General features: G+C 40.2%; 1 protein-coding gene across 1 annotated transcript in view; it reads left to right on the top strand.

The window, feature by feature from the left end:
* PDE11A (phosphodiesterase 11A) overlaps positions 1-23,519 on the top strand; it is a 448,382-nt gene that overhangs the window by 138,584 nt on the left and 286,279 nt on the right. Inside the window, exons 3-4 of the mRNA XM_062196428.1 lie at positions 16,508-16,597; positions 23,190-23,330. Coding sequence (XP_062052412.1) covers positions 16,508-16,597; positions 23,190-23,330 — 231 coding nt within the window. The remainder of the gene's footprint in view (positions 1-16,507; positions 16,598-23,189; positions 23,331-23,519) is intronic.

Raw genomic sequence — 23,519 nt, 5'->3', positions numbered from 1 at the left:
CTGTCAATTAGTGAAGCCTTACATTGATTATTGTAGATATACAATTTGCTCCTTAAAAATAAGAGGGTAAACAAGAAAATTTGAGGCTAGCATTTTGCTACAAACTCTCCCTAAAGTACAATGAGACCAAGAAGGTAAGAATGTTTTTCTTTTTAGCTTTTAAAAATATTTAATAAATAAATCTTTAAAAATATTTAGTAGAGGGCCGGTGCTGTGGCTCACTTGGTTAATCCTCCACCAGTGGCAACGGCATCCCATAAGGGCGCCGGGTTCTAGTACCAGTTGCTCCTCTTCCAGTCCAGCTCTCTGCTGTGGCCTGGGAGGGCAGTGAAGGATGGCCCAAGTGCTTGGGCCCCTGTACCCGCGTGGGAGATCAGGAAGAAGCACCTGGCTCCTGGCTTCGGATCAGTGCAGTGCTGGCTGTGGCGGTCATTTGGGGAGTGAACCAATGGAAGGAAGACCTTTCTCTCTGTCTCTCTCTTACTGTCTATAACTCTACCTGTCCAATAAATTAAAAAAAAATTAGTAGAAGTACAGGTGATAAGCAATTTTCTTCTAGAAAACAAAAAAGGCACTTCTGAAGTTAAGTTGTAGCTTTTATTAAGAATGACTCTTTATGGTATATAGGCAAGAAAAGCTCTGTCTGACATGTAATTTGTACAGTGCTGCCAATGGTATTTCTTTTGATTTCTATAATATACATTAACTTTTTTAATCAACATGGATTCAGAGAGAATTTTTACTGCTTCTCTATTCTTTTTCAAAGAAAGAAAAGGAGGTTAAATATAAAGACTGGTCCTTTATACACCCCAACTCACATTAACCCTCTAAGCTTCCTCATAGCTATATATGAGAAGGCTGGCACCACACCTTCTCTTGATAAAATATTGTGCCTGAATGAAAGCTTAAGAACGGGCAGAAAACATAAAGACATATATGTTCTTGTGTGCATATGTCAATTCCAGAATTATGTCTTGAGAAACATTGCACCAGATATTATGACATTTTAAAGGAAGAGGAAATTAGAGTGTTTCTGACATGAAGGAATTCACTTTGTAAATGGATTTGACGCCAGATCTTACAGATTTCTTGAGCTGAAAGCCTTGTCTAACTCTCATGTTCAATAAATAAGCATGATGGCAGCAAAAAAATCAAACTCACATGGGAGAATAAGTCAGCCAGAAATACTAGGAAGGAAAATTTCTGCCCTTTAACACCAATACAAATAGTATTGCCTTTAGTTCAGGCAAAACTCTACTTGAAAGCCAGTGTTTCTGTAGTATCCATCAGCTTGAATCAAGATCTGATTTGATCATGGCCATGGATGTTAAGATGCATAAATATAAATCCAAAATACAGTCTAGGGAGTAGAGTGCTGGAAGATGAGTCTAGAAGGGAACAGATTGTGAAGAGTTTTGAATGTCAGGACCTCTAGGCAGTAGAGAGCCATGGAAGAGACCTCATGATGGTAGCTTGTGTTGGAGTAAAAGTGAGGAAGTGGGGAGTGATAATTAAGGAACCAGACAACTATGAACAATATCTAACTGGTAAAATCAACAGAACTTGGTTACATGGGAATGGAACATGACTGCTAGGTTTTGGGATTAGCCATGCTTGGAAATATGGCATTTTCTCTAAGAAGAGTTGTCAAAGGTGGTCAGTTGTGAGTTCTGTCTTTGACGTAAGAAATGATGAACAAAGATAACTCTGAAAAAAGAACATGAGAGGGAGCAAAGTTTTGTAAAGTAAGATATTTTAAAGGCATTTACTTGAAACAATTTTCTTTTTCCCTTTCAACTTCTTTCTGTTACACTTTCCTCTTTGTAGGCTGTTGCTTGGATGGCCCCAGGCATTTTGGGGTGTCTAATTGAGGAAGAAGTCAAGTTGTATTCTCCTTTAGTTTGAGTTTAGTGGGATATATTTATTGGTTTACAATTTTGTATCTGCTCATTGACTCTCCAAATTAACAACTAGGTCCAAATTGGTCTGGAGCCAGGAGCCAGGAACTGCATCCTGGTCTCCCACGGGGGTGGCAGGGGCCCAAATAGTTGCACCATTCTTTGCTGCCTTCCCAGGTACATCAGCAGGAAGCGGGACCAGAAGTGCAGCAGCTGGGACTTGAACTGATGTTCCAGTATGGGAAACCAGCTTCACAAGCAGTGGTTTAATGTGTTGTGCCACAACACAGGACCGTTTATGAGGATTTTAAAAAATCTTATTGATTTTGGAGAATTCTTTCCCCACTTAGGATATTAATGATTATCATAAACATTGTACATTATTTTCCCCAGTTTGTTTAGTTTTTAATTGTGCTTTATACCTTGAGATCAAGATTTTTCCAATTTCAGAAGTACCCCAAATATATTTCTTCATTTAGGTATGGTTAGAAAGGTCTTTCACGGGGCCGGCGCTGTGATGCAGTAGGTTAATCCTCTGCCTGCAGTGCCAGCATCCCATATGGTGCCAGTTCTGGTCCCGGCTGCTCCTCTTCCGATCCAGTTCTCTGCTGTGGCCTGGGAAAGCAATGGAGGATGGCCCAAGTCCTTGGGCCCCTGCACCCACGTGGGAGACCAGGAAGAAGCATTTGGCTCCTGGTTTCGGATCGGCATAGCTCTGGCCACTGCAGCCATTTGGGGAGTGAACCAACGGAAGGAAGACCTTTCTCTCTCTGCCTCTCCCTCTCACTGTCTGTGACTCTACCTCTCAAATGAATGAATAAAATATTAAAAAAAAAAAAAGAAAGATCTTTCACAAGTAAGGTCCAATTACATTGTTTAAAACATTTCTTTGTGAATTGCATTGTTTTATTTTTGTATCTTATCTTTAGTCTCCCTGGGATTTAAAAGAAAAGATTTTGTAATTTTTATTTATTTTCCAAGTAGTGAACTGTGTCCCAACATGACTTGTTGCGTATACCATACTCTGGGTTTTGAAATGACACGTTTGTCACACTAATTTATTTTGCACACCTAGTTCTGGACTTCTGTTCCATTCAGATATGTGACTATTAAGTCCCCAGTACTACTCTTATTTTTATCATCATGGCTTACAATAGTGCTTTTTTTGTTTAATTTTAATTTTTATGAAGCAAAATTTATAGATTAATTTTGAGCAATAATTGGTATCTTTTAAGATTAAGGGCTAGGCCAGCGCCGCGGCTCATAGGCTAATCCTCCACTTGCGGCGCCAGCACACCGGGTTCTAGTCCCGGTCAGGGTGCCGGATTCTGTCCTGGTTGCCCCTCTTCCAGGCCAGCTCTCTGCTATGGCCCGGAAGTGCAGTGGAGGATGGCCCAAGTGCTTGGGTCCTGCACCCCATGGGAGACCAGGAGAAACACCTGGCTCCTGCCTTCAGATCAGCACGGTGCGCCAGCCGCAGCGGCCATTGGAGGGTGAACCAACGGCAAAGGAAGACCTTTCTCTCTGTCTCTCTCTCTCACTGTCCACTCTGCCTGTCAAAAAAAAATTTTAAAAAAAGAAAAAAGATTAAGGCCTTTTGGCCAGCACTGCAGCTCACTTGGCTAATCCTCCACCTGCGGCGCCAGCACCTCAGGTTCTAGTCCTGGTTGGGGTGACAGATTCTGTCCCTCTTCCAGGCCAGCTCTCTGCTGTGGCCCAGGAAGGCAGTGGAGGAGGGCCCAGGTCCTTGGGCCCTGCACCCGTAAGGGAGACCAGGAGGAAGCACCTGGTTCCTGGCTTCGGATCGGCGCAGTGCGCCGGCTGTGGCGGCCATTTGGGGGGTGAACGAACGGAAAAAGAAAGACCTTTCTCTCTGTCTCTCTCTCTCACTGTCTAACTCTGCCTGTCAAAAAAAAAGATTAAGGCCTTTTATTTAGAAAAATAACACATTTCTCAATTTTAAAACTCTTCTTTAATATTTGTATAGCTTATTAAACATTTCTTGTAGTGGATTTCATCAAATAACTTTTTGGAATGTTGAGGTGCTCATCTTTTTGGTGAAAGTTTATAATTGATTCTGAAACCTTGAGCCATCAGTTTTTTCTGAATAAAAATTCTTGGTTATATTTCATTGTTTTTATATGTGATTAAATTCAATATCCTAATATATTCATATTTTATATGTATATAATATCTAATGTAATATTTTTATTTTGGATTTTTCTCATCTATTCTTATAAGGATCTTATAGGAAATTTTTTAGTTTTTAAAAATTATTTATTTATTTACTTATTTGAGAGGCAGAGAGAGAGAAGTTTCTGTCTATTGATTCACTCCCCAAATGCCTACAGTGGCCGGAGCTGGGTTTGGGTTTAGGAGCCAGAAACCTGAACTCAATTCCAGTTTCCCCTGTGGATGGAACAGACCCAACTACTTAAGCCACCAGCTCCTGCCTCCCAAGGTCTGCATTGCTGAGAAGTTGGAATAGGGAGCTAGAACTGGGATTCAAATCCGGGCCCGCTGATACGGGATGCAAACATCTTAACTGGCATCTTAACCACTAGGCCACATGCCAACCAACCCCTATTTTTTAAATTTTGAAATAATTATGAATTTACAGGAAGCTGAAAGACAATACAAAGATGTCTGGTTTGCTCTTTATCCAGTTTCCCCCTTTTGTTACATCTGAGTTAATTACATATAGCACAGCACCAATGTCCAGGAAGTAACCCTACAAAGAAGTGTGTATAAAGTTCTATGTCATGTTACTGCATGCGCAGGTCTGTGTAATCACCCTGTCAGTAAAGATGCTGAACTGTCCCATCCACTGCCATCTCCCCAAGCTGCCCAGGTATACCCCTGGCAACTGCTAATGTTTTCCATTTCTATAATGTTATCTTCTGGAGCATGTTGTGTAAATGGAATTGTACAGTGTGTGGCTTTTGAGGTGGATTTATCTGCTCAGCTTTTTCCCCTGGAGATCATCCAAGCAGTCGCACACATTGATAGCTTGTTCCCTTTTATTGCTGAGCATCGTTCTGAGATATGGGTGTACCACTGTTTAGTTTATTGTAGTAAGTTTAATTATTGTGCTGTTTTTGTGCTATCAGGATTATTGTGTCTTCAAAAAACATTTGATGGTTATCTTTCTCTGGATTTTGGAATAATTTGAATAGCATAGGGGTTACCTAGTTCTTAAAGGTTTGAGCAAATTTGCCTATGAACCATCTGAGAATCTCTCTTTTACCTCTCCTTCTGTTATTTCTGTGGTGATTTGTTTTACTTATTTTTTCTCATTCTTCTTGATTCAGTTTTGTTCACTTATATTTTCTTTATGAATCAATAAGTCAGTTAAACCTATGTATATGTGTTGAAAAGTTGTACCTTTTATTTTTTTTATTTTTATTTTTTGGACAGGCAGAGTGGACAGTAGAGGGAGACAGAGAGAAAGGTCTTCCTTTGCCGTTGGTTCACCCTCCAATGGCCACCGCGGTAGGTGCGTTGCGGCCGGCGCATCGTGCCGTTCCGATGGCAGGAGCCAGGTGCTTATCCTGGTCTCCCATGGGGTGCAGGGCCCAAGCACTTGGGCCATCCTCCACTGCACTCCCTGGCCACAGCAGAGAGCTGGCCTGGAAGAGGGGCAACCGGGACAGGATCGGTGCCCCGACCGGGACTAGAACCCTGTGTGCCCGCGCCGCAAGGCGGAGGATTAGCCTGTTAAGCCACGGCGCCGGCCGAAAAGTTGTACCTTTTAAAAATGAACAAGTATTCCATGTTCATCCAAGATTCAAAAGTAAAAAAATTACATCATATTTGCAAATATATAAGCTTAGTGTTGTACAAAGGAATGTATCATAATTCCTTTTTTTCTGTTAATGTGATTATATTTTCCTTTTTAGCATGAGTTTTTTTTTTTTACCTCTAATTTAAAAATCTGGCAATTTATTTGTCTTATTGTGTTTCCCCACAAGAACTATTTTTGGATTTATTTGCCAATTTTAAGGATTTTTTTGTTTTATTATATTCTTTTCTTATTTTTATTAATTCACCCCTCCATTTTCTTTGGATTTGTATTTCTGTTCCTTTTGCTTACTCTGCATATAAATATTTGAACCATGAAGAGAAAGAGCAACTAAGGAAAGAATGAGAACATGTTACAGAAAAACTGATTATGGTGAAAAGTGGAAAGAGTTGATGGTGTAGCAAAGTAGTTGCTTTGACAGTTTTCTGGTTTGTCAGCCAGGCTACTCTAAGATCCAAGATGAGCAGTGTTGCTGAACTACTGATGAATCATGTAGAAAGCTTCCCTCTTGCCTGCTGAGATTGATGCACCCCAATCCAGTAATAAATCGTTAGCCTTTCAGAAGTTCTGTTGCTGTTGAGCTAACCCTTTAAAACTCTCTTGGTCTTCAAAGTCATATATTCAGAACATCCTGAATTTACTTGGTACTGCTTTTGTGTTTTGTTTGCATAGACACTTATGAATTTGATCAAGCTTTTTACATTTATAATACTCATTGTAGGATACTATTATGTTAATTAAATATTAATGCCCTAAGAATATTTTTCATATCTTTCTCTGTTTTAAACTCTACTGGAGAATATTGCTAGAAATTAAAAAAATAGGGCTGGCGCCGTGGCTTAACAGGCTAATCCTCCGCCTTGTGGCGCCGGCACACCGGGTTCTAGTCCCTGTTGGGTCGCCAGATTCTATCCCAGTTGCCCCTCTTCCAGGCCAGCTCTCTGCTATGGCCCGGGAAGGCAGTGGAGGATGGCCCAGGTCCTTGGGCCCTGTACCCGTATGGGAGACCAGGAGAAGCACCTGGCTCCTGGCTTCGGATCAGCGAGATGCGCTGGCCGCAGCGGCCATTGGAGGGTGAACCAACGGCAAAAAGGAAGACCTTTCTCTCTGTCCCTCTCTCTCACTATCCACTCTGCCTGTCAAAAAAAAAAAAAAAAAAAAAAAAAGAAAGAAAGAAATTAAAAAAATAGGACGGTTTATTATCCATGTCATTCATATTGCATTTTAATAATGAATTATTTCTGGAAAATGAAAAAAAGAAGATATACAAGGATCCCTTCTGGGTCTTGTGTGGTTCTCTGAATAGCAGTTATATATTTCCTCACTGTTTTTCTTGAAAATTATTACATATGATCAATAAAATACTAAGCCAAAGTCTAATAAACTTCTAATGAGGTATTTTAAAATTCTGTATGTGGTATAAAAATATTTATAGAAATATGGTTTGAGGAAAAAAACCTAGTTTTTAGAATATGTAAGACATTTATATTAGTTCTTACATTTAAAAAATTAAAAATTACAATAACATGACTCATTGGGATGGATAGTCTGTGTGTCTAAATTTGTGACTTTTCTGGAAGGGAAACAAAGATTAATAGGTTCTTCCCATATTGCAAGGATGAGAGAGCCGTAGCTAATGCTTCAGTAGTGGTGAGGGATCTGAGGACACAGTGAGGGAGCCTTGTCCTTTCTAAGAGAATTTGTAACTATTTTTCCTGATATTAAGTTTCAAAAGAAAAAAAAAATGCCTGTATTTCTAGCCCTTGGGGCTAACTGCTATTAACATTTTGGAGTATATCATTCAAATGTTCTTTCTTCTCATTCTCCTTTTACATATACCCAGTAGACTAATCACACGATAATATTATATCTGCTTTTCTCAATTTTTACACTAGCCATCACTCTGCATGTCAAATATCCCATTGGATGGCCCAGAAAAAAGAAATATATAGAGAATGAAAGTATATTTGTGGTTGCCTGGGCTAGTAGTAGTAACAAGATTAACTATACGTGGGCATAGGGGATTTTATTGATGATATGTTCTAAAACTGACTTAGAGTGATGGTTGCACCACCACTCATAAAGCTACCAAAAATCATTGAAGTGTTCATTTGAAATGGGTGAATGTTATGATATGCAGAATACACAATAAAGGTGTTAAAATTAACATAAATATTAATATAATATACCTAATCAATTATCCACTGTTGGACATTTAGGCTGCTTTCAATTTTAGAGTAGCAATCCTCAGGTTAAACATCCTTCCAGTTAAATCTTTGTGCATTCTCTAATTATTTTCTTAGAAAAAAATCCCAATATTGGGACTTGTTTATGATACTCAACATTCATATAGCACTTTCCTATGCTACACAATATTCTAAATGTTTTACTAATGATAATTTACTGATGTGCTTGTACATTTTTAATAACATCAGAAAACACAGAATTTTTAACTTTTTGTTTAAAAAAAGTATTGAAACACACAAAGTAACTGCAATTTCCCCTTCATTTTCTATCCCATCATCCACTACATTCCCAAGGAACAATCCGTGCTAGCATTGATAGTGTTTTCTTCTAGATGTTTAAAATAAATTGCATACATACAGTAAATAGTTTTAGGGAAGTTGATAAACACAGGGGAATCACACTTTAAAGTTATTTTCTACAACTTCTTTTTTCATTTGGCAAAATATCTTTACAGGTCAATTCAAAGAGATCAATTTCACTCTTAAGTCCTATAGAAGCTCTAAGGAATGAATATTCCCATTATTAGACATTAATATTCACTCCAGTTTTTCTTACAAATAATGCTGCTATGAACTACCCTTTAAATACATCTCTGTGCACTTGTGCAGTACTAATGTTGGACAGATTTCTGGAAGTACAGTCTTAAGTTTGAACAATATGTACATTAAAAATCTTAATAGCTACTGTCAAATCATCCTCCTGAAAGGTTCCATCAATTTATACTCCCACCAACAGTCATCAGAATATTAATTTACCCCCACTCATACAACATCGGGTATTGTCATTCTTTCTAAATTTTGCCTGACAGATAAAAACCAATACTAATTTTTTGCATTAACTAACATTTATTTGATCACTAATTAAGCTGAAGATTTTTTCATAATTTTTTAGTTTTCTCCATTTCTTTTTAAAGGTTTATTTATTTATTTGAAAGGCAGAGTTACATAGAGGCAGAGGCAGAGAGAGAGAGAGAGAGAGAGAGGTCTTGGATCCACTGCTTCCCTCCCTAGATAGCTGCAACAGCCAGAGCTGCGCCTATCTGATGGCAGGAGCCAGGAGCTTCTTTCAGGTCTCCCATGTTGGCACAGGGGCCCAAGGACCTGGGCCAGCTTCCACTGCTTTCCCAGCCATAGCAGAGAGCTAGATCGGAAGTGGAGCATCAGAACTTAAACCAGTGCCCATATGGGATGCCGCCACTGCAGGTGGCGGTTTCGCCCACTACTCCACAGCGCCAGCCCATTATCTCTGTTTTTTAATATGGCCTTTTTATGTCTTTTGCTTATTTTATTACTAGAAACTCATCTATTATTGCTTAGCAAGCACCCTTTATAAGGGTATTAATCACTTTCCATTTTCAGAAATCATGAATCTTACTTGATAATCAGTAGCTGTCATCTGTTTGATACAGTCAAAAAGGCCTGTAAGTTTTAATTACTTTTTCTAAGATGAATGCATATTATGGTACAGTAAATTTGGCCTCCTTGTTCTCATGGTATGAAAAACTTTGACAAAGAGTATCCACCTATATAACCCTGTCATGGTTATTTTTATAAACAGGTTGACATATGTATCTTATGTTGCTCACTTGTTCCATCTGACTTTGTACTTTACAGCTCCTGTAAGACATGGGTTTGAACTACAGTTTGATACAAATATTTTTGAGTTTCGGCTAATAGATCATATTGTTTCCCTACTTACCATGCACAATAAACACAGAATGTGACACTACAGAGTAACTTAGTTTGGATGTCCACACTGATATCCTGATGCTAGAAAAATCCTGTGATATCACAATGTATGAACAGAAAATTCTTTTTTGACTATTTTCTGATAAGAAATACCTAAATTTTCCTTAAAACAGGATCTCCTATGTGAGATCCTTCCTTTTTGTAATTCCTATGCTGTCATTTAGCAGACAATTTTCATGGCTCATTCATGTGGGTAGCATGTATTAGTACTTCATAACTTTTGTTCCAAAATAAACATTCGAATTAATAGTCTTTATTTTTTGCAGAACAACTTTAGTTTTACAGAAAATTGGGTGCAAAATACAGAGATATTCCATATACTCTTTTCCCTTAATACATACAATGTTCCATATTATTAAGATCTTGCATTAGTGTGGTACATTTGTTTTAACTGATGAGTCAATATTAATACATTATTTTAGGTTGTATGTCCTTTATCAAAAATTGGGAGTGTTGGAATTGGGAGTGTTTAAGATACCTGATATTTTTTCAGATTTTGTAATACTTTCATATCCATAATGAGCGATCTTGGTGAATGGGACCCAAGTCTAAACATGAAATCCGGGCCGGCGGCGTGGCTCACTAGGCTAATCCTCCACCTGCGGCACCAGCACCCCGGGTTCTAGTTCCAGTCAGGGCACCGGATTCTGTCCTGGTTGCCCCTCTTTCAGTCCAGCTCTCTGCTGTGGCCCGGGAGTGCAGTGGAGGATGGCCCAGGTCATTGGGCCCTGCACCCGCATGGGAGACCAGGAGGAAGCACCTGGCTCCTGGCTTCGGATCGGTGCAGTGCGCCGGCCGCAACGCACTGGCCATAGCAGCCACTTGGGGGGTGAACCAACGGAAAAAGGAAGATCTTTCTCTCTGTCTCTCTCTCTCACTGTCTAACTCTGCCTGTCAAAAATAAATAAATAAACATGAAATTCATCTGTGTTTAGCATACACCTTATACACATAGCCAGGGAGTAATTTTTTAGAATTATTTTTCATTTGGGAGGTAGAGAGAGTAACAAAGAGAAAGTACACTTCTACCCACTGATTCACTCCCATATTAGGATATTAGAATGGCTATGTCAGCTCATATATTAGAGCTTAGCAGGGTACAGTATTCTGGTTGACAGGGTTTTTTTCTCTGAAGACTTGGAATATATCTCGCTATTCTCTCCTAGCCTGTAGGGCTTTTGATGAGAAGCTATCTGTGAGTCTAATTGGAGATCCTCTGAAAGTAATCTGGCATTTCTCTTGTGCACATTTTAGAATCTTTTCTTTATATTTTACTGTGGAGAGTTTGACTACAATGTTTTATGATGGAGATCTCTTCTGGTCATGTCTGTTAGTTCTATGTGCTTCCTCTACTTGGACTTCCTTTTCTTTCTTTAAACTGGGAAAGTTTTCTGTAGTTATTTCACTAAAAAAGGCTTTTAATTCATTCTCTCTTTCCACGCCTTCAGAAACTCCTAGGACCCATATATTGAGTCATTTGTTAGCATCCCATAAATTTTATGAATTCCATTTCTAGTGTTTCTTAAATTTCTTCAGCTTCACATTCTAGTATTGAAGTGTTGTGTTCCTTTGGGGGTGTCATGTTGTCTTCCTTATTCTTGTTTCTTGAATGTTTGCATTTACTTTTAGGGATTTGTGGAGATACTTTTTTCCCCCTTGTGATGGCTTTTATCATTGGATTATGCCTCTGTGGCTTAGTGGAGTGTCTGCTCTTTCAGTGAATACCCAGATGCATGTGCTGGGGGTGACCTGAGAGCTCCAGAGTGAGAGGAGTGTCCAAGGTGACACTCAAGTTGGGCTTGGTAAATCTCTCTGTCTCATTTTTTTTTAATCAGAGGAGGAGGGTTTGATCCGCTTTGTTGGCATAGTCTCACATTCAACTACTCTGCTCCAAGCAAAACAATGGGTCCTAGCCCTAGTGGGTGCAATATTTATGCACGTTGCCACAAGAACCACACAAAGGATCTGTGCAGTCCTCAGCAATGCGTCCTGCAGCAATGACCCTCACCAGTTTATCAGAGAGCATGCGTCCTGCAGCAATGACCCTCACCAGGTTATCAGAGAGCCCTGAGCTTGTGGAGCTGCCCACAGCGACTGCTCAGAGACCCAGCCACACCTTGTGCCCTCCCATGCAGGCACAGTGTTTTCACATTCCCAGCACACAAGGCTCCCACAGTCACAAGCACCCAGCCCCCTGTCAATTCTCCCAGCCAGACTCGGGCATCTCCTCTCAGCTGGTTGTTGTCCTTGTAGACACAAGCTGGCACAGCTGTTAACATATGTCCAAAATGGTGCCCACCCTCTCTAAGTTAGTTACAGGACTTTAGTGCTGGGTGGTCAGAGAGAGGGAAATGAGCCCCCCTTTTTCTTTTTCCTCTTGGCTGGCAGGTACACTATCTCCCAGTGGACTCCAAGCTGAGCTCACAACAGGCTCTTCCCACAGCTTTATTGCCAGTGGTCTCACCTCACTTTCCTGGTGCTGAGGCTCTTGGCTGCTGGGATCCTGAGTGGTGGGTGTCCACACCCTCCATGTAGATACACAGTGTCCCTCTAATTTGTGTGGAGTTTCCCATGCAGTTTCCTCCCCAACTCTTGCACTCTCTCCACTTTTTTTAACTATCATCCCCTAGACTAGAGCAGTTAGCTCCCTCCCTATTCCGCCATCTTGTTATCTCTGAGTATTAATTCTTACAGGGACAATTTCAAAAATATGGAATTGGATCATCTATTCCCTGCTGATTTTTAAAAAAACAAACTTAGTATATTTTGCTGCTATTTATATTTTAGAGGCTGTTTTCTTTGATGAGGGCACATAACTGATAGAAAAAGGCATGTTTTAACCAGTTGTCTTTGTTTTGGTATGAACTAACAAGATTCATTTATGATTCTGACTCCTGAAATAAAAGCCCCACTTATTATCCTTTTTTAAATTTTTGTAGAAACAAAATGAAATGATACCTATGGAATCAAAGATTTCCTCTGTGATCTCTAGGGAACCCAAAACTCTTTTTTTTCTTTTTGACTATTTAAAATATTTTCATCCTAAAAAGACTCTGAAAATGTTTTGTTATATGAAAATTATGTAACCGCTTTCATTTTTGGATTTGTTTTCCTAATAATTCTACTTGGGCATTTATTTACTATTTGAATTAAAATTATCTTAAAGCACCTCTAGTTCCAAATCAGTGGTACCCATATCAGTGAGGCTTTGCCTTATAGTTAACTCATGGAAGCAGAAGAGATTCTAAGAGAACAGCTTTCAGAAGCCCCTCACCTGTTTATTTCATGGATGGTAGTGTGTCACATCAAGCTGTTTTGCCTTCCAGGAGTGGAGTCCATGAAAGAGATGGCCCTAGGAATCTCCAGTGTAAACATCCAGCATTCTTTAATGATGTATAATTGGGCCAGACCTGCCCATAGGCATTCTCTGTGGTTTGCGAGTTTGAAAAGGCTGGCCACCTACTGTCTTTCTTTAGTACATAGTTGGATGGCCCAGTGCTCTGATTTTATGCTTATTAGTGGTATTTTCATGAGTTTCCAGAGCTAAAGTGACTTTTTTACACTGTTTAATGATTTTTCAGTTTAACTCTCTTTCTGAGTAGGATGTTGTAAAGATTAATTAGCCGACATTCATAAAGTGCTTTCAAGCTGAAAAGTGCTGCACAACGGTGCACAGATTCATTAGCTTCTTAGTCATTAAGGCTTTTTAGACCTTTTAGCATTCAGAAACTAGATGGTGAAGAATATATATGAATATGGAAAGGAGGAACTTTAGAAAGAGCAGAATATAGTAACTTATCTTTGTTCCTTGAAAGAAAAAGACATTTGTTACCTTGCTTTGAGATTGAAAAAAATACAAAAATGTTTTGTTTTTCAATTTCCACATGTTTCAGTTTTTTCTTACTTCCTCTTTTCAAAAATGTGTTTTCTTGCTTCTCCTACATAGTTATTTAGGTACACTATGGTTATATTGTTTTATATATATTTATATATGCTATATGTTATATATATATATATGGCTACATGTTTTTCTGTAGTGTGATTGAGTCTGGCCCCAGAGATTAGGCTGACCAGTCATGATCTTATGAATATAATTAAATTCAGTATTAAACTTGAGATAGTAATAATGTATGTTGCATTGTTAACCCATTGTCTGACATTAGACCACAGGCAGATCTTATTCAAATGAGCTGATATGCACATCCAATACAATAAGTGGGATGTTGGTTTTATCATTGGCTTTTATTTGGATGCTGCTGTAGAGAAGCATTAAACTGTAAATTAGGGTACACAAAATAAGGTAGCATGCACCTCGCTTGCTATTCAAAATGCCATATTAAATGCTTCATAATTGGCTTACATTAGTAGAGATTTTGTTGTTTTTGTCATCTCCACTGAATGATAAGAATCAGAGTTACATTGTGATGTAAGGGGCTTTCTATAGTTACATAAGAAAATTTCATAAAAGTGGCATTTGTTAGACATTTAAAATGGAGGAGGATTGAAGAGTTGATTCTGCTGAGGTTGTGACAAGTTAATAGCATTCATCTGTCAGGGCTGAATTAAGGGGTGCTTTTCCAGACACAGTGGGGGTAGATCAAAGGACTAATCATATCAATCTGACTTTCATGCTTTCTTGATAGTACATTGTACTAATTATGAAGTATAGCTTTCCTATTTGGAAGAAGTATTTAGAAATTCATAATTTTTAGACTAAATACTAGGTTTAACAGAAGCAAGCTTGGATAAAGATAAGATTTGCCATTGGCTGACAGTGTGCTTTGGGCTGTTTGCAGTCTTTCAGGAACATTGAGTTGCACCCACTGGCCCTAATTCTGTGCCCCTCTGGCTATATATGTGATGCAGCTGGTTCTCAGCCCCTGACTCACTCTGTACCCTGCAGCTGGAGCCGCCACAGGGCTCTCACCAATGGGCTCTGCTTTGTCCTGGCCCTTATCTACAATCATTTCTATGTCTCTGTAACATTGTGCCCCACATTTAATACCTGATCAGACACCCTTCCTGCCTTTTGCTATTTCCCTGCCCTCTACCACCAATAATGTAAATTGGCCCTTAAACTCCTGTCTGGAAGCCAGGGCCCTGCTACCTGCTGATAGACTCTCCCAAAGCTAGTTGCTGCTGCTGCCTTTTTTTTTTTAAGAGCTCTCTTCTTTAATGCTGCTCCCATTGTTTCTCTCTGTTCCATAAAAATGAAGCCATAGCTTCAAGCCTCCATGGGGGTCTGAAAAATATTTGAGAAACCATAGATCAGAATTGAGCATGCCCAAGTAGCCAAAGTAGGATTTTTAAAAAAAGATTTTTTTATTTATTTGAAAGTCGGAATTACAGAGAAGGAGAGGCAGAGAAAGAGCTCTTCCATCCACTGGTTCGTTCCCTAAATGGCCACAACAGCCAGGAGTCAGGAGCTTCTTCCAGGTCTCCCACATGGATGCAGGGACCCAGGCACTTGGGCCATCTTCCACTGCTTTCGCAGGTGCATTTGCAGGGCTGGATTGGAAGTGGAGCAGCTGGGACTTGACCTGGTGCCCAAGTGGGATGCCAGTGCTGTGGGCAGTGTCTTTACCTACTGTGCCATAGTGCTGGCCCCCAAAGCATGATTTTAATAGAAAAAATGGTAGGGGATGTGATTTGCCCTTCATCTTTTGTCTACTTCGAATCCTTGGCCAGATCACCTTCCACTTGTGGTGATTTTGTTCTGGGTGTCCCTGGAGTATTTCACATGTGCTTCTGACTGAGTCTATGGTCTTCTGTGTTCAGCCCTCACCCATGGTGAACTCCAAGCTGCCCTCTGCTGCACATGGCCTGATCTGCTCTGTGTTGCCACAGCTCTGCCCCTCTCAGTAGGGCACCATAGCCTGAGAGAGAAGCGGAGGCAGAGAGATTGATATAAAAGATGCCCTTTGCCTATGCTTTAGAGACGTTCCAAAGCAATGCCACTTCTTTATTCCAAGTTGTGAAGACTTTAGGGAAATAACTTGTTTTCTTTTTGCCTTCTCTCTCTCTGGAATCAGATTCTGGAGATGAAGTTGAGTAAAAGTTCTAGGCAGTCCTGCAGATTCCTAGACCCAGACTTGCAGTGATGGGAGATTCTTTGCTGGGGTCAGGCTCATCGCAGCTGTGTGTTTATTCCCTTAGGAAATCTCTCTCACAAGTTCCCCAGGCTTTCATCCAACAGGTTTCCATAGAGCCATCCTATCACTTTGCACTCATTTCCAGTTATGTAAGCATCAGTGGTGGACATGACTAGAGATCTTCTGCAAAAGTTACCAGACCCTCTGGCCCCCAGGTTCCCGCTGAGCCCATCCCAACAGGCATGCTTAAATCTTGTTCCAACAGATCTACGGTCAAGCTAAGCCCCCTGCTACAGATACACATGTGCAAGGGAATGAACTTATATTCTGCCTTCCTCCAAATGTGAGCAGGGACACAAGCCTTAAATTCCAGATAAATCAATTTATTCACTTCTTCATTCTTTTATCAAGGAAGGAATACTAAATGCTTTAAATAGAGTTCCTCTAACATAGGTCTCATAATCGTAAAGTGATTTCACTTTATGTCTTCATAGACATGAATTCCCCAGCTAAAGCTTGATTTACACTATATTATATTTAACTCTGAAAAATATCTCCTTCTGAAGTTAAGACACTTGTATTCACAAGCCTGTACTCAGTGTGTATGGTGCAAAAGAAAACATTGTGGTCAGGCCTATATAGGAAATGTTGAGTCTAGTTCAGTGGTAGATGCATCAGTGGTCGTGTGTTTTGATGCTCTTAATGCTCTCTTCGCCCCAGGTGATGCAGATGTATCTCCCGTTCTGTGGAATCGCCATATCCAATGCGCAGCTCTTTGCTGCCTCAAGGAAAGAATATGAAAGAAGCAGGGTGAGTAGAAAAAAGCATTTCTGACAGTCCTCAAAGCACTCTGAGTTTCTGTTTTCTGTGACTCACTATGTCTTTTAAAAACAACAGATGATCTTTGAATAGTCCAGGAATCTTTTATCTGTATACTCCTGCAGGGCTGTGGTTGTGGAGACACTGAAAGCAATAAGCCCAAATGGAAGTGGACACCAATTCTCTATTGTTGTTTGGGTAAAATAGTGCTACCTTCTTTTAAAAAGGAAATGAATTTCACTTTTTATACTATACGGTAGCAGATGAATTCTTGTAACTTCGAAGTGATAACACAACTTGGTGATGCTATTATGATTTAGTTCTGTTAAGAAGCAAGATATGTTACAAATGTGATTTTACTCCAGACAGAAACAGAAGGGCATTACAAGATATTTGGGACAATAATGTAGCATTATAAAGAAACAGACATAGAGGGATCATTCCCATATACCTTCATGAGTTATTAGAACTGAATAGTAAAAATGCAAAACCCAAATATCAAAAATGCTAATTTATCAAATAGAGATTTAATTATGTTAGAGTTATTCTACTTTTAAATACAGGAAGACTAGTGTCCAACTCAGAAATATATTTAACAGGAGGATGTTCAAAAATTTTTGAAATCCTGTTCATCTGCAGCTAGGCCAGGTCCAGGCCAAAGTCAGGAGCCAAGAACACAACTTGGATCTCCCAGCTGGTGACAGGAAACCATGTACTTGAACCTTCACCTGCTGCCTTCCCAGAGTATGCAGTAGCAGGAAGCTGGATTAGAAGTAGAAGAGCCAAGATTCAGTCCCAGGCACTCCCATACAGAATGCAGGTCTCCCAAGCAGTGACTCAATCTTTGTCCCAAATGCTGCGTTCTTACATGAACTTTTTTTTTTTTAATTAAACTTTTATTTAATGAATATAAATTTCCAAAGTACAGCTTATGGGTTACAATGGCTTCCCCCTCCCAAAACTTCCCTCCTACCCGCAACCCTCCCCTTTCCCGCTCCCTCTCCCCTTCCAATCACATCATGATTCATTTTCAATTCTCTTTATATGCAGAAGATCAGTTTAGTATATATTAGGTAACGATTTCAACCGTTTGCCACCATATAGCAACACATAGTGAAAAAAAATACTGTTGGAGTACTAGTTATAGCATTAAATAAGAGTGTACAGCACATTAAAGACAGAGATCCTACATAATATTTTTTTTAAAAAATTAATTAATTTTCTCTGCCATTTCCAATTTAACACCAAGGTTTTTTTTTTTTTTCATTTCCAATTATCTTCATATACAGAAGATCGATTCAGTATATAATTAGTAAAGAACACATCAGTTTGTACCCACGCAGAAACACAAAGTGTAAAAATACTGTTTCAGTACTAGTTATAGCATCACTGCACATTAGACAACACATTAAGGACAGATCCCACATGGAATGTAAGTACACAGTGACTCCTGTTGCTGACTTAACAATTTGACACTCCTGTTCATGGCGTCAGTGATCTCCCTAGGCTCTATTCATGAGTTGCCAGGGCTATGAAAGCCTTTAGAGTTTGCTGACTTTGATCTTATTCCGATAGGGTCATAGTCAAAGTGGAAGTTCTCTCCTCCCTTCAGAGAAAGGTACTTCCTTCTTTGATGGCCCCGTTCTTTCCACTGGGATCTCACTCACAGAGATCTTTCATTTAGGTCTTCTTCTTTTTTTTTTCTTTTCCATGGTGTCTTGGCTTTCCATGCCTACAATACTCTCATGGGCTCTTCCGCCAGATCCGAATGCCTTAAGGGCTGATTCTGAGGCCAGAGTGTTGTTTAGGACGCCTGCCATTCTATGAGTCTGCTGTGTATCCCATTTCCCATGTTGGATCTTTCTCTCCCTTTTTGATTCTATCAGTTAGTATTAGCAGACACTTGTCTTGTTTGTGTGATCCCTTTGATTCTTAGACCTATCAGTGTGATCAATTGTGATCACTTGGACTAGTGAGATGGCATTGGTACATGCCACCTTGATGGGATTGTATTGGAATCCCCTGGTACATTTCTAACTCCATCATTTGCGGCAAGTCAGATTGTGCATGTCCCAAATTGTACATCTCCTCCCTCTCTTTGCCACTCTTAAATTTAACAGGGATCACTTTTCAGTTAAAATTTAAACACCTAAGAATAATTGTGTGTTAATTACATAGTTCAACCACTAGTACTAGAACAACAACAACAACAACAACAAATACTAAAAAGGATAAAGTATTACATTGTACATCTAGGGTCAGGACAAGAGCTGATCAGGTCATAGTTTCTTATAGTGTCCATTTCACTTCCACAGGTTTCCCCTTTGGCGCTCAGTTGTCGCCCATCAGGGAAAACAAATGAAATTTGTCTCTTTGGGACTGGCTTAATTCACTCAGCATGATGTTTTCCAGATTCCTCCATCTTGTTGCAAATGACTGGGTTTCATTGTTTCTTACTGCTGTATAGTATTCTATGGAGTACATGTCCCATAATTTCTTTATCCAGTCTACTGTTGATGGGCATTTGGGTTGGTTCCAGGTCTTAGCTATTGTGAATTGAGCTGCAATAAACATTAATGTGCAGATGACTTTTTTATTAGCCAAATTAATTTCCTTTGGGTAAATTCCAAGGAGTGGGATGGCTGGGTTGTATGGTAGGGTTATGTTCAGGTTTCTGAGGAATCTCCAGACTGACTTCCATAGTGGCTTAACCAGTTTGCATTCCCACCAACAGTGGGTTAGTGTCCCTTTCTCCCCACATCCTCTCCAGCATCTGTTGTTGGTAGATTTCTGAATGTGAGCCATTCTCACCGGGGTGAGGTGAAACCTCATTGTGGTTTTGATTTGCATTTCTCTGATTGCTAGTGATCTTGAACATTTTTTCATGTGTCTGTTGGCCATTTGGATTTCCTCTTTTGAAAAATGTCTATTGAGGTCCTTGGCCCATCTCTTAAGTTACATAGAAAGAGAGAAAGGTCATCCATCTGCTGGTTTACTTCCCAAATGGCTGCAAATAGCCAAGACTAGGCCAGACTGAAGCCAGGAGGTTCTTCTGGGTCTCCCACTAGAGTGTTGTGGCCCAACCACTGGAGCCATCTTCTGCTGCTTTCCCAGCCACATTAGCAGGGAACTGGATCAGAAGTGGAGCAGCCAGGACTTGAACCAGCACCCTAATCTGATATTGGCTTTGCAGGCAGTGGCTTAACCCACTTATGTCACAACACCAGCCCCCAGGAAAAAAATTTAAAGTAATGCAGTATCAGGCAAGGTTAAATGCTGAAATGTAAACTTAAATAAAATGAAGGGATAGAGTTTAGCCACAGAAAGATGAATTGTGAGAGTGATTTAATTTAGGGAGTGATCAAGAAGGTCTCTCTTAGGAGATGGTCTCTGAGCACTTGAGCCAAATGAAGGAGCCAAGCCACACAAAGTTCTGGGGAGAACATTCCAGGCAATGGAAATGTCAAGTGCAAAGGCCCTGGGGCAGGAGAAAGGTTGGCCAGTAGAGAGCAGAGAGAAAGGAAGAAACGAAAATGAGGATGGGGAGATGAGCTCCCTGGTCAGAGGGTAGAAAGGCCTCTGGGCAAAAACTTCAGCTTTTATTCTGTGTGCAGTGGAAGCCAGTAGAGGACTCTGAGCTAAGTCTAATTTGCTGTTAAAAGTGATCACTCTGGGTAGGCGCCGCGGCTCACTAGGCTAATCCTCCGCCTTGCGGCGCCGGCACACCAGGTTCTAGTCCCGGTCGGGGCACCGATCCTGTCCCGGTTGCCCCTCTTCCAGGCCAGCTCTCTGCTGTGGCCAGGGAGTGCAGTGGAGGATGGCCCAAATCCTTGGGCCCTGCACCCCATGGGAGACCAGGAGAAGCACCTGGCTCTTGCCATCGGATCAGTGCGGTGCGCCGGCCGCAGCGCGCCTACCGCGGCGGCCATTGGAGGGTGAACCAACGGCAAAAAAGGAAGACCTTTCTCTCTGTCTCTCTCTACTGTCCACTCTGCCTGTCAAAAAATAAAAAAATAAAAAATCTGTTAAAAAAAAAAAAAGTGATCACTCTGGCTTCCCTGGAGACAATAAACTGGCTGGAGCCCCTGAGAGAAGACTGACAGCACAGGTTAAAAGAGTACTGTTTTGAAGTGAAACACTAATGTGACCCAGACTGGGGCCGTAGAAAGTAAAAGCGTCCCCACAAAATTAACAGTGAAATCTACAGAACTTGCTGCCTGAAAAAGACTTTGGGCTTGTGCTGCTGACAGGGAAAGAGCTGGGTGCAGGAGTCCAGTGGTTTGGGGTGATGTCAGGACTGGGGATTGAAATCTGTGAGCCATCAACTCATAGCATTTAGAGAGGGGACTGGCAGCATTCATCTGGGGATGCAGGTGAGGTAAGAGAGGAGGGGAGGTCTCAGGATGAGCCCAACAGTGAAAGAAGCCTTCTGGAAGGAGGAGGAGGAAAGGGAGACACTTGTTTCCGGAAAGGCATGTGACAGCAAGGTGCAGGGAGTATTCAGCTGTGTGAAATGCTTCCTGTGTCTGTCGCACTGTGAATCATGCTTCTCCTTTTTCTCCTAGTCTGGAGCCAGTCTGCTTTGTTATTCGTACAGCTTTCATCACTTGTTAACAAAGCAGCAATTTTGAATTAGAAACAATAAAATTACTATAATGTGATTTGCCAGTGCAAGACCCAAGGCATAATTAGTTTTTCCTCTGAGATCAATGTTCTTAGATATAGGTCCCAGATGCTCTCTCCATGCTGTCACCACAGATTGAAAAGTTAAATAATTGTTCAGTTAATATTTTCCATCTGAAGAAACAGTCCGGGTGATGAAAGAAATGTTTTCTTTATTAATAACCGGAAATTTTGCTCTTAGATTTATTCAGACCGTTGCCTCATTTTTTATGTTACATTTGAACCTGAAGTTATTCTACACTGGCCTCTTCCAGCAATTTTATGTCCAAGTGCCACAGTCAGAATTCACTTAAAACAAAAAAGAATTCACTTAAAAAAATTTTTTTAACTTACTGGTGTTTCCCATTGCTTTGGGAATATAGAGTCCTTATAACTGTGCTAATATTTCTTTAGAGATGTCACTACCCAGGATCTTTGGTCCCCTTTATTGCTGAGTAAACCAGCTTCATTGCATGGATCCCCTAACTCATTCAGATGCTTTTCTACCCAAATAGAGTTAGAGAAGAAATCTCCACATGTTTCAAATGGTTTAGGAACAAATCAAATTCATTAGTGAAGTTGAAAATTAGTCATGCCCCCTGGGAAGATGAGCAACACCAAAATGAATAGATGTGATTTTGAAAATCCATGAAATCCTTTTGTGAGAGGTCAGACTTGAAATTGCACATCTTATTAAATTCTATTGAATAAAGCACCCTCTGGCCCATTCATTGGCTGTGAAATTTTCTGATTGCTCTCTGATAGAGGCATAATATCTACCACCTGCACATAGCCCACTCTTCTTAAATCTCTGGAAATACCCATGCCGGTAAAAATTCCAAACAATATTATTTCAACGAAAAAATTGCAAGCTAACTTAGCTGGAGATGACCGGTCATTATAACTTAATTTTTAGATCAGTTTTCAAGCTGGAATTTAAGGTTTTTTTCTTCATTTTGTGTGCTTTTCATCCTATGGGTTTAAAAAAATATTTGAAAGGCAGAACAAGAGAGAGAGAGATTGTCCATATAGTAGTTCCCATCCAAATGGCTACAACACCCAGGTCCGGGCAAGGCTGAAGCCAGGAGCAAAGAACTCCATCCTGGTCTCTTACATGGATGGCAGAGGCCCAGGTACATGGGCCATCTTCTGTTGTCTTCCTAGCTGCAGTATCAGGAAACTGGGTTGGAAGCAGAGCAGCCAGGACTCGGCACTCTGATATGGGATGCTGGCATCTCAGGCAGCAGCTTGGCCTGCACCACAATGCTGGCCTCTCATCCTGCAATTTTAACAGAATGTTTTTATGGTGTTTTCTTTCCTGAGATATATAGTAGTATCTAAATGTTCTTTTGGATAATTTGGAATAAGGCAATATTTCCTCTTTGTGTGTGCAGGGATTAGTGGCGTTTCATATTTTTTTGAAGGCTCTGAACCTTAATTACATTTACATTATAATGCTTTCAGAATTCTGTGAGAGATATGTATTAGTGAAAATAAGTACCAGATTTGAGGAAGCAGATATTTCTTCTTGAAAGTGAGGAAGAGCTTTGGAATTTCCTGAAGTAAATGGACCTTGTAAAAAAATTAAGTACTTATTTTCTATAAAATATTAAATTTATACCTGGTCACATTGCTGAAAATCTACCATGGGAGAGAGAAAGCTTATTGCTTAGAACTCTGTGTTCCCTCTTCTATTGGCTGGTTCTATTCTCAGGTTGTATTTCACACTTAAAGAGTGTGCTATAAAAAGAAATGCTGAAACTATGTTAAAACAATCATACAGGTTTTAAAAATTTAGCCATACAAAAGATATTTATCTGATGAGGGCAAAGATTTGAATGGAGTTTTATGCGAAAAACAAAACATCAACTTTTTCCCTAGCCCTGTGTCCACCTAAATGCATCCATTCCATCCTCCCCAGGCTTTGCTGGAGGTGGTCAATGACCTCTTTGAAGAACAGACTGACCTGGAGAAGATTGTCAAGAAAATAATGCATCGGGCCCAGACTCTGTTGAAATGTGAGCGCTGTTCTGTTTTACTCCTGGAGGACATTGACTCACCGGTAAGTCCTCCTTTACTTTGCGTTTTGAGTTGGAGACTGTGTGCGCAGAAGCAAGTTGAGTATATTTGTAATTGAACTTGTGAAACGACAACCAGAACCACTCTCTTCCTGATTCTTCTATCCATGAGGCGACTTTTTATCAGAGGGAGAGCTTTTGTTTTGGTCTTTTCGTTTTTTTCCTGTGCCTGC

This window comes from Lepus europaeus, chromosome 1, assembly GCF_033115175.1.
Source record: "Lepus europaeus isolate LE1 chromosome 1, mLepTim1.pri, whole genome shotgun sequence".
In the NCBI taxonomy this organism is placed as follows: Eukaryota; Metazoa; Chordata; class Mammalia; order Lagomorpha; family Leporidae; genus Lepus; species Lepus europaeus.
This window is presented reverse-complemented; position numbering and strand designations above follow the sequence as displayed.